The 12,631-nt window shown below is 37.3% G+C and overlaps 1 protein-coding gene across 5 annotated transcripts; it reads right to left on the bottom strand.

The window, feature by feature from the left end:
- Nucleotides 1-7,996: 7,996 nt before the first annotated feature.
- LOC122032629 (protein NEGATIVE GRAVITROPIC RESPONSE OF ROOTS-like) lies at nucleotides 7,997-10,838 on the bottom strand. 5 transcript variants are annotated; one of them, XM_042591940.1, is made up of 7 exons: nucleotides 10,658-10,826; nucleotides 10,509-10,575; nucleotides 9,865-10,373; nucleotides 9,611-9,791; nucleotides 8,314-9,516; nucleotides 8,187-8,228; nucleotides 7,997-8,044 (listed from the first exon to the last, which is right to left on the bottom strand). In XM_042591940.1, the coding sequence occupies exons 1-5, from the start codon at nucleotides 10,661-10,663 to the stop codon at nucleotides 9,497-9,499; spliced, it is 783 nt and encodes a 260-aa protein (XP_042447874.1). In that variant the 5' UTR covers nucleotides 10,664-10,826; the 3' UTR covers nucleotides 7,997-8,044; nucleotides 8,187-8,228; nucleotides 8,314-9,496. The 5 variants fall into 5 exon arrangements, with proteins under 5 accessions (XP_042447874.1, XP_042447876.1, XP_042447873.1 ...); XM_042591942.1 differs by having other exon boundaries at nucleotides 7,997-8,228; nucleotides 10,521-10,575; nucleotides 10,658-10,831; XM_042591939.1 differs by having other exon boundaries at nucleotides 7,997-8,228.
- Nucleotides 10,839-12,631: the final 1,793 nt, after the last annotated feature.

The following is a 12,631-nucleotide window of genomic DNA, read 5'->3' as shown; positions in this document are numbered from 1 at the left end:
TGATGCTAAATACTCTATGTAGCCGTTCATCTTTAGTACATATTATATTGCGGATGAATCCTCCTACATCTTTGAGCAAAAGAGAAGTTTAGAGACCTTGAACCTTTTAGATCTAGCTTGCTCATCAAATAGCTCACGAAGATGATAGACAATATCATAAGCATCCAAATGCTCATGTTGTTTCTGTAGTTCATGAGTTATAGCAGCTAGCATGATACAACTTGCAAGTACAAAATCATCCTTATGTTTCTAAAGGGACAACAATTGGTCCACAATTGCATCAGCATCAAGACTTGTGAGAAGAGACTGATCAAGGACATAAGCTAGTTTTTCAGCTTTGAAAATAATTCTCAAATTTCAAAACCAGTCTAAGGAGTTCAACTCAGTCAGTTTATTCGAGTCCAAAATCGAACGCAGATTAACAGAAGTCATAATTAAATGATTAACCTAGAAATACAAAAATGAGAATGTATGAGAGACATGATATTATTTATGTAAACAATTTATATAAAAGCCCGCTTATTTATCAAATTTAAATACCCTTATTTTTGAATTCGGGAGATGGTAGGTTTCTCTAAGTGGGTTGATATCCACTACAGATAAAAATAATCTTGACTTTGGCCAACAAGCTATTCTTAGCTATAGCGGTAGGTAACAAGTTTACCGATTGCATATCACTTATATACAACTATAACATTATACTAGCAACTGATTGATTTTCACATAAACATCGGGTTGTTAACACATTAACAAGTATACATCAAATGCGATCACCCAACTTCACCTCTATCCATATTAATCATAGCTTTGGCACAACAAATCGACGCTTCAAGTTTAAAACTGATTCGTTAATCATGATATTGTATCTCTATGATTTGAATATATTTAATTTAAAGTTTGAGCTTGACTTTGGCCAACAACTTAAACAAGACCTTAAACTCTAGTTCTAACCATATTAATAGAAGGTGCAGGTTTTAATATTGAGTAAGAGATTTGGTCTCATCTACATCATACAAATATTCTATCTACATGACATTACACACATGACATAAATTATAATATACCGAAAAGGACGAATAACTATGAGGGAATTTTTAGGAATTTAATCGGAGCTCGTATGTCGTATTTGGAGGGGATGCAATTATAGGCTTGGGAAAAGCCTATTTGGAATATCCAAAGATGGAAGTTGATTGAAGAATTTAACCTAGGGTTTAGTTATTTAACTAAGGTTATAATATATTTTTTTTATTTTCTCTTCTTTTTCTTTCTTTTCTCTCCCGAGCCTGATCCCTCTCCTCCTCCCCTCTCTGTGCTGAACCCGAGCTCTTCGTCTCCCCCAACCCGTCGATGCCTTCCTCTTCCTCTTCTCTCCTTTTTCTTCTGTTCTCCCACTGCCGCACACAACCATCCTGATTTTACCTTCCTCGTGCCCTAACCTCACCTCTTCTCCCCGACACCAAACTTATCCCGTAACGCTCTCCATGCGCGGCCAATCGCCCAATCGACCGACACCTCCCTGCACCGCCGGCACCTCCTGGCACCACCGAGTCCCTTCCCCTCTCCCGATCTCCCTTCTCCTCTGATCGTCGAGTTGCGTCCGGTCATTTCGCTCTCCGGGGAGATCCGACCCTAACCTCGATCTCCTATTTCCTCACCTCTGTGTATCGTGTCTCTGATCATCGAATTACACAACTCTAGTCGATCCTTGCCTTAGTCCGAGCCTTACTTTCGATTAGTTGGAAGTTGACCGAGTAGTGCCTTACACAGAGTCTTCTTGCTGCCACACTTGAGGTAATCGACTAACCCTAGCTCGATGTGAGGGTTTGATTGATATCTACCTCTGATTTGTGGTGTTTGTGTTAGAGATCAGCAGCTCAACTGTGGGGCCAAGCATCACTGTTTGAGAATGATCTACAGCTTCGACCATAAATTCCAACGGCAAGATCTTTGGTCATGAGTTGATAGAAGGATACTTAGATTTAGGTAAGTTGTGGTTTGCTTCATACATACATTTAAATCCAGATTGGTTGGTGACGTGGTTGGAATTGCTAATCTATGTTGAATAAGGATTTATTGGTGGTTGGCTACTGATCATGTGATGAATTATGTATGTAGGAGTCATGATGCTTAGTAGTTGATTCAATGGATTAAATGATTGATTCATGGTGGTTATTTTGGTAGTTGATTTATTTAGATGGATGCATGGTTGATGTTAGGATCATTAAATTGTTAAGTGTGTATTGATCTTAGAAGATGATCATGATTAAATTAATTAACTCATGAGTAGGATTGAAGTAAAGGAATTGTGGATTGAGTTAAACCTAATTGGATTCATGAATTAGGTTAATTATTTCGATTAGAGTTTTCCCTAATTATCTTGAGAATTTTATTTAGCTATTTGCTACATATGTATTAGCTAAATACATTACGTGATCGCACGACTTTGATTCGAGGCGAGTGTCTCGACATGGGATTGGTTTGATACGATCTTCATTTTGAGGCGAGTACCTTTGACTTATCTTTTTGATATTGTCATTCTGATATGCTTAGTAGGTTATAACTAGTAGTAATAGTTATATTTATATCTTCTTGGTATGTCATTACTTGACACCTGTAGTATGCCCATACTTTTACCTATTGTACATTTATGATTATGTCCTTCTGTTTCTTGCATTGTGTACTTATGTAGTGACATACAGTGCATTACCAGATACAGGTCTAGCTACTAGTTTATACTTGACATGTGTACCTTGTTTATTACTTGGCATGTGTACCTAGGTTTACTACTTGGCATGTGTACCTAGGTTTACTATCTGGCATGTGTACCTAGATCATTGTTATGGACTTAAGTTCCTTTTTGGTACACATTATGAGGAGGTTGGTATTTTCAGGATTTACATGTTTAGTGTCATGCACCATCTTGCATGATTGCATGTTGAGCAATTGTCAGCTCCATTATTGTTGAGCACATCGCCAGTTACATGACTTGCACACACACAACCACACATGGGTTAGTGGTATTTCAGGTAGGGTGTGCGTGGCAGTTTGCTCTGTCAGGGTCTCGCTGGTCCGCTCATGGGTAGTGTGATTGCAGTGTGATAGCGGATAGGGATCCCTCCTCTTGACTATGACAGAAGGAGATGAGAGCATTGAGCTCCCCTACTTATGATTTAGGGTAGGAGGATAGGTGTGCTCCGATAGCATCTTGTCCACTCGGTCACTCAGGAGTAGTGATGGCAGAGTGCACAATTGTCATAGCCCTACCCACTCGATCTCACCATCGTGTGTGAGATGGCTGACTGACATCAGGGGTGACCAGGACATTTTACATCATATGCATGGATTGTATTTATTGCTTGTGATTGTTGCATTTTTGTATGCTCCATTTTGGTGGTTACATATGATTGATATGCATACAAGAGACATTATATATTGGTCTGATTACCTTGCATCTGTTGGTGAGGTTCACACTCTTATGTCAGGATAGGAGGCCCCGGTGAGTACAACTTTTTCTGTTGTTCAGTTGTTCATTTCCTGTTATTATTCAGGAGACTATACTTCATGATTATTACTGGTAGATATATCATACTATGTATGTCAGTTCGATACTCGCCGAGTTCTTGAACTCACTCCGTTGCTTTATTCCTAATACATGTAGATGATTACGCAGTTGCTTGGAGGTTCCTGGCTGCCAGTCCCACGTCACATCTGAGATTGGTTTTTCATTCTACTTTGTATTATGCTTCCGGTACTTTGTATTTGGTCTTGATATTATGTTATGCCATCTTGTTTATGGTTTGAGTCTTGTGGCCACATTTATTCGTTTTTGGATTTTGTATTGTGGTATAAGTCATGCCGACATGCAGTTAGTGTATTAACTTGTGTGGTTTGTGTTTGTACCAGCCGTGTAGGCTGAGTATTATATTTTTGTTGTCTTTTGCTGTGTTTTTAGTCAGCCGTGTGGGCTATGTAATATATATAACAACGTGGTTGTATATATACATTCAAGCCATGTGGGTTGATGTATTCTTGTGGATGTAGATATGATTTAGATTGTCACCGGTACAAGGGAGATGTTGTCGGATTTTTCCTCTAGCAGGGACTTCTCTGGGGTGCGACATAAACGATTACATGACACATCCCACGTATGACATAAATGATGACATGACACATCGCATGCATGACATAGCATGCCACATCACACATTTGGTAATTACATCACATGCATGACAAAATCTAATTATGTCATAATTAATGTATCTACATGACATACAATATGATATGAACATGACATAAATTTACATATGTTATAATTCTATTTTAGAAATAAAAATATATTATAAATATGATTTTAATAAATAAAGATTTATTTAATCAAATTAAGAAACTAATTTCTAAATTTAATTAACATATTTCATCTAAATCTTTCTATTAATCAAGAATCTTTAATTATTTTAGAAAAATATTTCTAAATTAATTTCCTAACAATTTAAGAAATAAATAATTAATATTTATTAATTTATTACAGAATAATTCAAATCTGGATTTTTTATAATTTTCTAAATATTTCTAAATTTGATATTTTCTAATAATTTAGGAAACTTTCTAAAAATAAAATATTTAAATGAATCTAAAAATTCAAAAAAAGATTAATTATATAATTTAATTTAAAATATCTTGAATTTGTAATGATTTTTGAAATCTTTCTAAATTTGGTATTTCCTAATAATTTAGAAAACTTTCCAAAAATAGAATATTTTAATAAATCTAAATTTTTTTTAAAATATTAATTCTATAATTTAATTTAGAATATCTCAGATCTGGATTTTTTATAATTTCAGAATCTTTCCATATTTTGTATTACCTAACAAATTAGTAAATTTTCCAAAAGTAGAATATTTTTTAAAATTTCAAAAAATTCCAGAAATGATAATTTCTAAATTAACAGATTATTTCTAAATTTAATTTTCTAAAATTATATAATAAACTTTCCAAAAATAGAATTTTCTAACAATTTAGGAAACTTCCAAAAATTAAAAAGGCTTAATAATTCTAGAAAAATTTCAAAATTAATTACAACACTAATTACAAATCGTAAAATAATTTTACGGTTATGTCGAAGCACAATCAGACTCTGATACCACTGTTGGGATATGTTCGATGCGGGTGCGTGCTAGAATATGTTTTGTAAACATGCGCAATGAAAAATAAATAATAATAATTCCTAATTATTATATCACACACACCACACGCATACAAGGATACAACATGCTAAACATGATAACATAATTAAAATTTTATGGGAAGTTAATTTACGCTAGGTATAGAGTACGATGACTTGTAATGAGAAGAGCATCAACTGTAGTGACGTTGTTGAACCTCGCGTCTATTCGTATTCACGCCGAGCTCCTCAAGACAACTCCTTTAGTACAAGCCTCTCCGTCGGAAGTTACTAGTCACGAGCAAAGAAGAGGGATTCAAGAGGAAGAAGAAGAGAAGCACACAAGGGAGAGTTTTTCTCCCTTGTGGTGGTTACGGTAACAAGAGGGAGCACCCTCTTGTTGGCTGCAGGAGATAGAGAGGAGAGGGAGAGGAGGATTAAGTTTCCAAAAGCCAATCAACCAAATAATGAAACTTGTATATATTTTTCTCCCAATTACATCTATATAGAATTCTCTTTTAATGAATTGGATTAGAAATCCCAAATCCAACCCATTATCCCTTAACTAAAAATTAGCCCATTAACCGCTTGGTTTGGTTCACAACTAAACCAAGTTGGTTCATGACTAATTCATGATTAAACCAAATATGGTTCAACTCTACCATAAGAGATGTAGTCCATCTGCGCTTTTATTATGATGAATATTTTCATATTTATCTTATGTATGGTCCAACCAAACATTTATCTCTTGATCTAAGAATTCTATTATTTAATTTGTTTTACATCTTTTAGAGACTCGTTAATGCGTGTGATCCAATAGGTTCTCAGTTTATCTTGACCGTCCATAATTAACTACTTAATTATAGAATGATCATGAGTGACACCTAGTAGTACATCATGATCCCCAAATAGCCAAAAAATCATAGTTGATCTTAGAACTAATTCTAAGCCGTTCAACAACTACAGTGAGTCGTGCCTTGTTCCTTTTACTTGTCTTATATCACTTGGTTCAGGACATGGTCTATGTGTCTGTCCCCACTAGACTAACTATATCACAAGAGTCTCATACTCTTAACATATGATGCTTTGGCCAAAGACTTTGAGTAATAATCCTAACGAATGACCATAGGGTATACATCTCCTCATAAGAAACAATGAATCCTCTGTGTGCTATACAAACATCTTCCGGCATTTTGACTTATACCCAATCATTCTGGGTCTACGTCTCAATGAGGTGCTTGTTTAAGATGTCAAAGTATAAGTTTCCATGACCAAGATGACTTGTATACCTCAAGTCAAAGGAAACTTGCACTCGAGCTACAGTAAGAGCTTCACATACATATTCATATATATAGATAACCATATGAAATTTTACAGCGAGTCACTCCAATGAACTAGTTATCATAATTAACATCCACATTTATTTCCCGACATCCCAATGTCTCCAGCCAGTGAGAAAAAAGATGCTTGGCGAACTAAGGAGTATAACCTGTCCTAATTTTACAGAATTAATGATGTTCGAATGCATTAATTCGACGACTATGGAAATTTCAATATGTTCATAATTACACACATAGAGATAATCACTAGTTGTGATCCAATCACAATTTCTCTCATGCTATGAATTATATTGCGGACATTTAGTAAATGAGTTTAAGACAATCAAACATATAATATGCACTCAAATAGTGAATCTATATTTAGTAAAATCCGTAAGGCGATTGCCTTAGGACATTCCTCAAAATCTAACACCCTCAATATATAGCTATTCGACCTAATAGCCAATTGAACCTATAGATCTCAGTTCATTTCTTATGTGCCAGTCTCCCTACATATAAACGATCGATCATAAGGCAGTTGGATTTACATGGCTCAGTGTTACTGTCTCATATATGTATACTCAAGGTAAAGGCATAAAGCGATTACAAACTCGGTCAGACATAGATCCGGTCAGACCTCCAGATCCTAGAGCATTTCAGGTGTAAGTCCCATAACATACGGTTGATCAGCCCAAGGTGGGCTGATCAGATATCCCGGGGCTTGGATCCCCACACTTCTAAGCCATGTATCACAGTATACAGTCGGTCGACTAAAGATCCGGCCAGGCTACCTCAGTCGGCTAAAGATCCAATCGGGCTATATCCAGGGGATAACATTGTCAGAGAATCACAACATCCCTTTAGAGAATAACAGTTATTCAATAGAGAATATTCTAATATCCGACACATACATGTAATAGAATTTTTTTATGAGGATGGCTATATAACTTCTATCATTACTAAGGAGGTCACAAAAGACTGTTTATATACATGTAACAGAAAATTCCTCGAAGGAAGATTGTAGACCTTCCATTACCCTACATCTTTTGACACCGAATATTCCTTGTCGTCTCATGGAGGTTATGAGAGGTGATATAAAAAAGGGAGACTCTCTCCGTTGGCGAAATACACTTTTTTACACAACACTTTCTGCAAGCTTGGCATCAGACTCACACATTTACTATTCTATTTTTGCCCTATCATTATATTGCTTTGAGCGTCGGAGTGCCTGCGCTAGAGACCTCTTTCATGGTTCTCGCTCTAAAGTTCTGTTGGATCTCTCCGGTGTGCAAAGAAAGGAAAGCCCCAATGTCATCTCTCCCTCATTTAACAGTCTTCTCCTAGTCGGCGTTGGAGCCACCTACTCAGCGTGCTATCTTCATCGCTCTTCGACGAGGTCAATGGAAATAGGGGAGAAATTAGCAGCCATTGCAGTAAAATGGATTGGTTTTTCACTTGGGAAATCTGAATGCATTTCTTTCCACTAAATCTAACAATGTAGAATAAAATGCAACCATTACGACCGGAACATCTTGAAATCTGGATTTTGGATGTTTAATCAACCCTGAATAAGGTACACCAATGATTAAAAAAAAAACAAATCAAGCAATTATTTCTGTAACAGCTAAACAATCATTCGATTGATAATCTTGTGGGAACACTTCCCGTATGGAACTAGCCATCGTTATTGAATCACACAAACGCACCCTATGTTGTCATCCGTGTAGTCTTCTGATTCTTCAGATTCACTGCATCAAAGAAACACAATCAAAATCACAAGATAAAACCAGCCACAATGAACAAGAGAAAAGAAAATAATGGCAACTAACTTACGTTGGCTCGAATTCCTTGACCTCAACAAGTTCCTTTCCTGAGGAATCCATCCATTTAACATTGCCCTTTAGGATCCTTTCTGAATCTGGTGATTTCAGCGTTTTCAGGCTGCTCTTCAGCAAGATCTCACATTTCCCATCCTCTGCACTCTTCTGTTCAATCACAACCTTCTGCCCAGAAGGTTTCTTCTCCGACGTAACTGGAACTTGAGCTGGACTCGCGGACGCTTGTAGGGCATCTCCGCATTGTGGGTTAGGCAGGTCATGGCGGACTGACGATTTCGAGCAGCATACAAGGGGATAGTGACAATGGCAGGATGAAACCGTCATTTCAGCTCACAGCCACCTTTAGCTCATTTCGTGACCCGAAAGTCGGAAATTTGAAGAAGAAAATGCGTCAATTCAACACAGATCTCTGGGAGAAACTCGAAATCAGGGAGAAAGGACCATGAGAGATTGGAATGAATGCAAGCCCTCCTTCAAAGGAACGAACTTTCCTCAAGGAAATATAACCCTAGGATCGAATCGAGAAGGGATTTCACGGATAATTAGGACGGCGTTAAGAAATTCGAGCAAGGAAAAGTACAGCCCGAGCCACCAAGATCGTTCCTTTTTCGCCTTGCAGTGATCCGCGCAGATATATTCCAGGAATAAAATAAAATAAAAAATCAAGAACATGGAACCGGTGTGAGGCGACCGAGGATTAAGCATCGACAACCATTATCGCCACACGGCGAGAAGAAAAGGAGCATACAGTGAGAAGCCGAGCCGACAGCAGCCACTGCGTCATCGTCGTCGCAGCGACACCATTTTCTGGTCTGACGATTGATGTGATTGCCCTAGCGGCGAGGAGAAGAAAAGAAGTGAAAAAAAGATGCCTTTTTTTTTAGTACGCATCGGCGTCCGCCCCTTTTATGCATGCAATGTCGGCTTCGCTCACAGTCAAGTGAAGCCACTCATTTATTCACTGTCGACGCGAACTCATTCTTGCCTTTTTTATTTATCATCATCATTTACAAGTGTCATGCTCAATTAAACTTTCAGAATATGTTCGATCAATTTTACATTTCATTTGGCTTCGAATAGAATCTTCCACAGTGCCTGCAAAGGCACTTTGACTGCCAGAATTAAGTATTCACCCACCATTTTTTTGATCTTTGTGGTGTTCTGGTGTTCATAACCAACTAGATCTCTAGAACAATAACTGGAGGCCAAAGAGAATGGTAAAGTAAAAAAAAAAAAAAATTCAAACATGTCAAAAAATCAATTAAAATAAAAAAAAAGTTTTCAGGACTCACAATCTGAATCTGTCTTGACCCATCTACACTTGTCCTTGCTCTTCTTACCTTCGCCTTCTTCTCCAGCCTCTGCTTTCTCCTGTGTTTCCTCTGTTGATCTATTTTCTATGAGCTTCGTTGGAGCAGTTGGAGCAGAACTTGGCGGCTGCTGTATCTTCTTGGTGAGAATTGCTCTTAGTATCTACCTTGCAGCATTGGGGTTTCTGTAATGCATTGTTGAAGAGGAAAAATTCAATACATCAAAGTGTTTTTACCTTCTCCATTCTTGACTCTGGAATTGGATCCCTCAAGCTTGCAGCTGGCGCAAAGCCACTGCTGCATACGAACATCTTCTTGATGATGAAGGAGATGGATTTCTTCTTTATTGCATTAGGATTCCCCAGCAACACATCTTTCACTTTGCTAATCAGCATAATCTTGGTTTTTGGGGAGAGATCGCCATTGCTGTCGCTCGCCAAGCTCTCTAGATTCGTGCTCAAGGTCCTATCAACTGCCGATCTCGATGGGAAATTCAGAAACCTATTTAATGGCGTATTTACTCTGTCATCTTCCATGATCTCTGATCCATTTCTGCTGCTGGATTTTGACTTGAGTGAGAGCAACTTCTTTAGCTCTTCCTGCAACTGGTTGAATTCTTCAACGCTGAAATCAGATACGTCTTGAGAATCTTCCTTGATTTCTTCATTGTTCCCAAATGTTCCTATTGCTAGTAGTGATTGTGGCCAGTCTTTAAATTCTTCCTTTGGATCATCAGGGGAAGAACCTACAGAGCATAACAGAGATTTAATTAGTTTAAACATGTTGCTGAAATTAAACTGCATGGATGTTCTATGTAAACATTTGAGAATTTAATCAAACACTTACACGTGATTAAAAAAGAAAGAAAAACAACACTCACAATGAGGCTCACCAAATCTCTTCTTCTCCTTCCCCCCATGAAACTTATTTTGAACCCAAGTCAAGATCTGCAAAATAAAGCAAGAACAATTCAATGCTGAAGATGAAAACTAAGCTACTGCTTTCACGTTCGAAGTTGTCAGTCCTCACTCTCATAGTATCAGATGACTTCGAGTCGTCTTCTCTCCTGTAAACAAAGAGGACCAATCAATTAAAGCAGTATGAGAGAGCTGGAGTTCTACTTTATAGTACAAGTCCCGAAGATGGAGACTTCAGTGCAACAATGGCGGTATCTAATCGCACTCGTATCGAAAAGTAACAATTCCGTGCAAAAGCTTAGCTCCTTCTGGAGAATTCCACAGTGTATATTTTCTTGAGATGTCCAATCAAATCTATATTTAATTAATCTTCCCATGGCCAGATTTCCATATCAGGACAAGTAGATCCCATTGGAGGATTGCACACTCGCATTCATGGAAGGTTTGGCTGACACTGTTAGGTTTCTTTGGATCGGCCTGGGAGAAAAATGCCAAGGGAAGAAGAAGAGAAGATGCGTACAAGTGTCAGCACACGCAGGAGGCCCGAGAGCACGGCGAGGCACATGAGGTCGGCCATCCCAGCGAGGGCCGAGCAGGGACATGGATTAGGCCTCCGTCCCACTCTCTGTTTCCTTAATCACGTACCGTGGTTAGAACTCTTCACACAAGATCAAAGGGTATATATATACACGCACTTATCACGTGTTGAAAGTTGAACAATGGTGGTAAAAGATGAATATGTTCATCCTAATATTCCCGTCAATTCGTTCCAGGATCAACACGGAAGAAGTAAATCACGGATGACTACTGACATTTGGAATAGTGACTAACATATAAGAGAGACATTTACTTCTTTACTTCGACTTTGTCGAAATTCAAATCCCAGACCTCATGATGACAACATCTCATGTGTTAACGGATTAAAAGTTAAACAAAATTGGATTGAAAGTTAAACAAGATGATCTATATATAAGGTTAGAAGCGGAGGAAGAAAAAATGATTTAGGATTTTCATTTTAGGGGAGAAAGCTAGCAAAGAAGAGAACCCGAATAAGGAAGAAAGATATTAAAAAAAATTAAGTTTAGACTGTCTCAGATGTCTATGTATACTATCGCCCATATATAGACGTTTTAAGCTCGATTCCAATTTAGACTGCCTCAGATGCGTACAACCTGGTACAATGATTTCTAAGAAGTTTTAAACTCGATTCCAGTTCTAAATAGAGAGTTCGGAGGTTATTTGAGGATAAATAAATTTTTTATAATAATTATTTTTATCACTCAATATATATGATATTTTTAAATTTAAAATTCTGGATCTGCTCCTATTCGGATACAAACATTGTTAGGATGTTATAATATGAAAATGGAAAAAGTTCCTTTAAATAGATATTTCTTTGTTAAAAATAATTCCTAAAGCATAGTTAGGAGTCTTGGAATTTAGTTGTTATCACATATATAAATGTTGTAGAAAGGATAAACACGGAAGGAAAATGGCCTGAAGTATGTAAAACAAAGAGTTCGTGGTCAATGTTCCTTACCCACCCAACCGATTGTTGCGTTGTGATGTGCTGTATGATTAATTAGCCATGGCCCTCTCCAAGCTCTTGCCCTATCACTTTCACGACTAAAGGAGTATATAACGCTTTCCAGCTATCCCCGTGCATATATTCTGTTAATGTGATAAATTCATTGGCAATTTTCTCCTTTTCTGTCAATGAGTCGATTGGACACATATAATTATATAAACACTATAAACTTGCCCGTGAAGCAGTAAAGACATACATGATGAATTTGATTCTAAGAAAGATAAGGAATGCGCTCATCGAATTCCTTCAAAAAAAAAAAAAAAAAAAAAAAAAAATATATATATATATATATATATATATATATATATATATATATATATATATATATATAAACATCATCGAGCGAAAATTTTCAATTTCTAAATTTCTCTCGCCGCTCTCTCTCTCTCTCTCTCGTGCCTTCCTTCTTCATGGTTCGTCGGACCTTGCGCTCCTGTCGGGAAAGTAAAGCAAAGGCGCTGCAAGCTACTTGGCTTGCCGCTCTCTCTCTCTCTCACT

Source organism: Zingiber officinale, chromosome 11A (assembly GCF_018446385.1).
Source record: "Zingiber officinale cultivar Zhangliang chromosome 11A, Zo_v1.1, whole genome shotgun sequence".
NCBI classification, from domain to species: Eukaryota; Viridiplantae; Streptophyta; class Magnoliopsida; order Zingiberales; family Zingiberaceae; genus Zingiber; species Zingiber officinale.
Note: the sequence above shows the minus strand (reverse complement) of the source record. Positions and strands in the feature narration are given on the sequence as shown.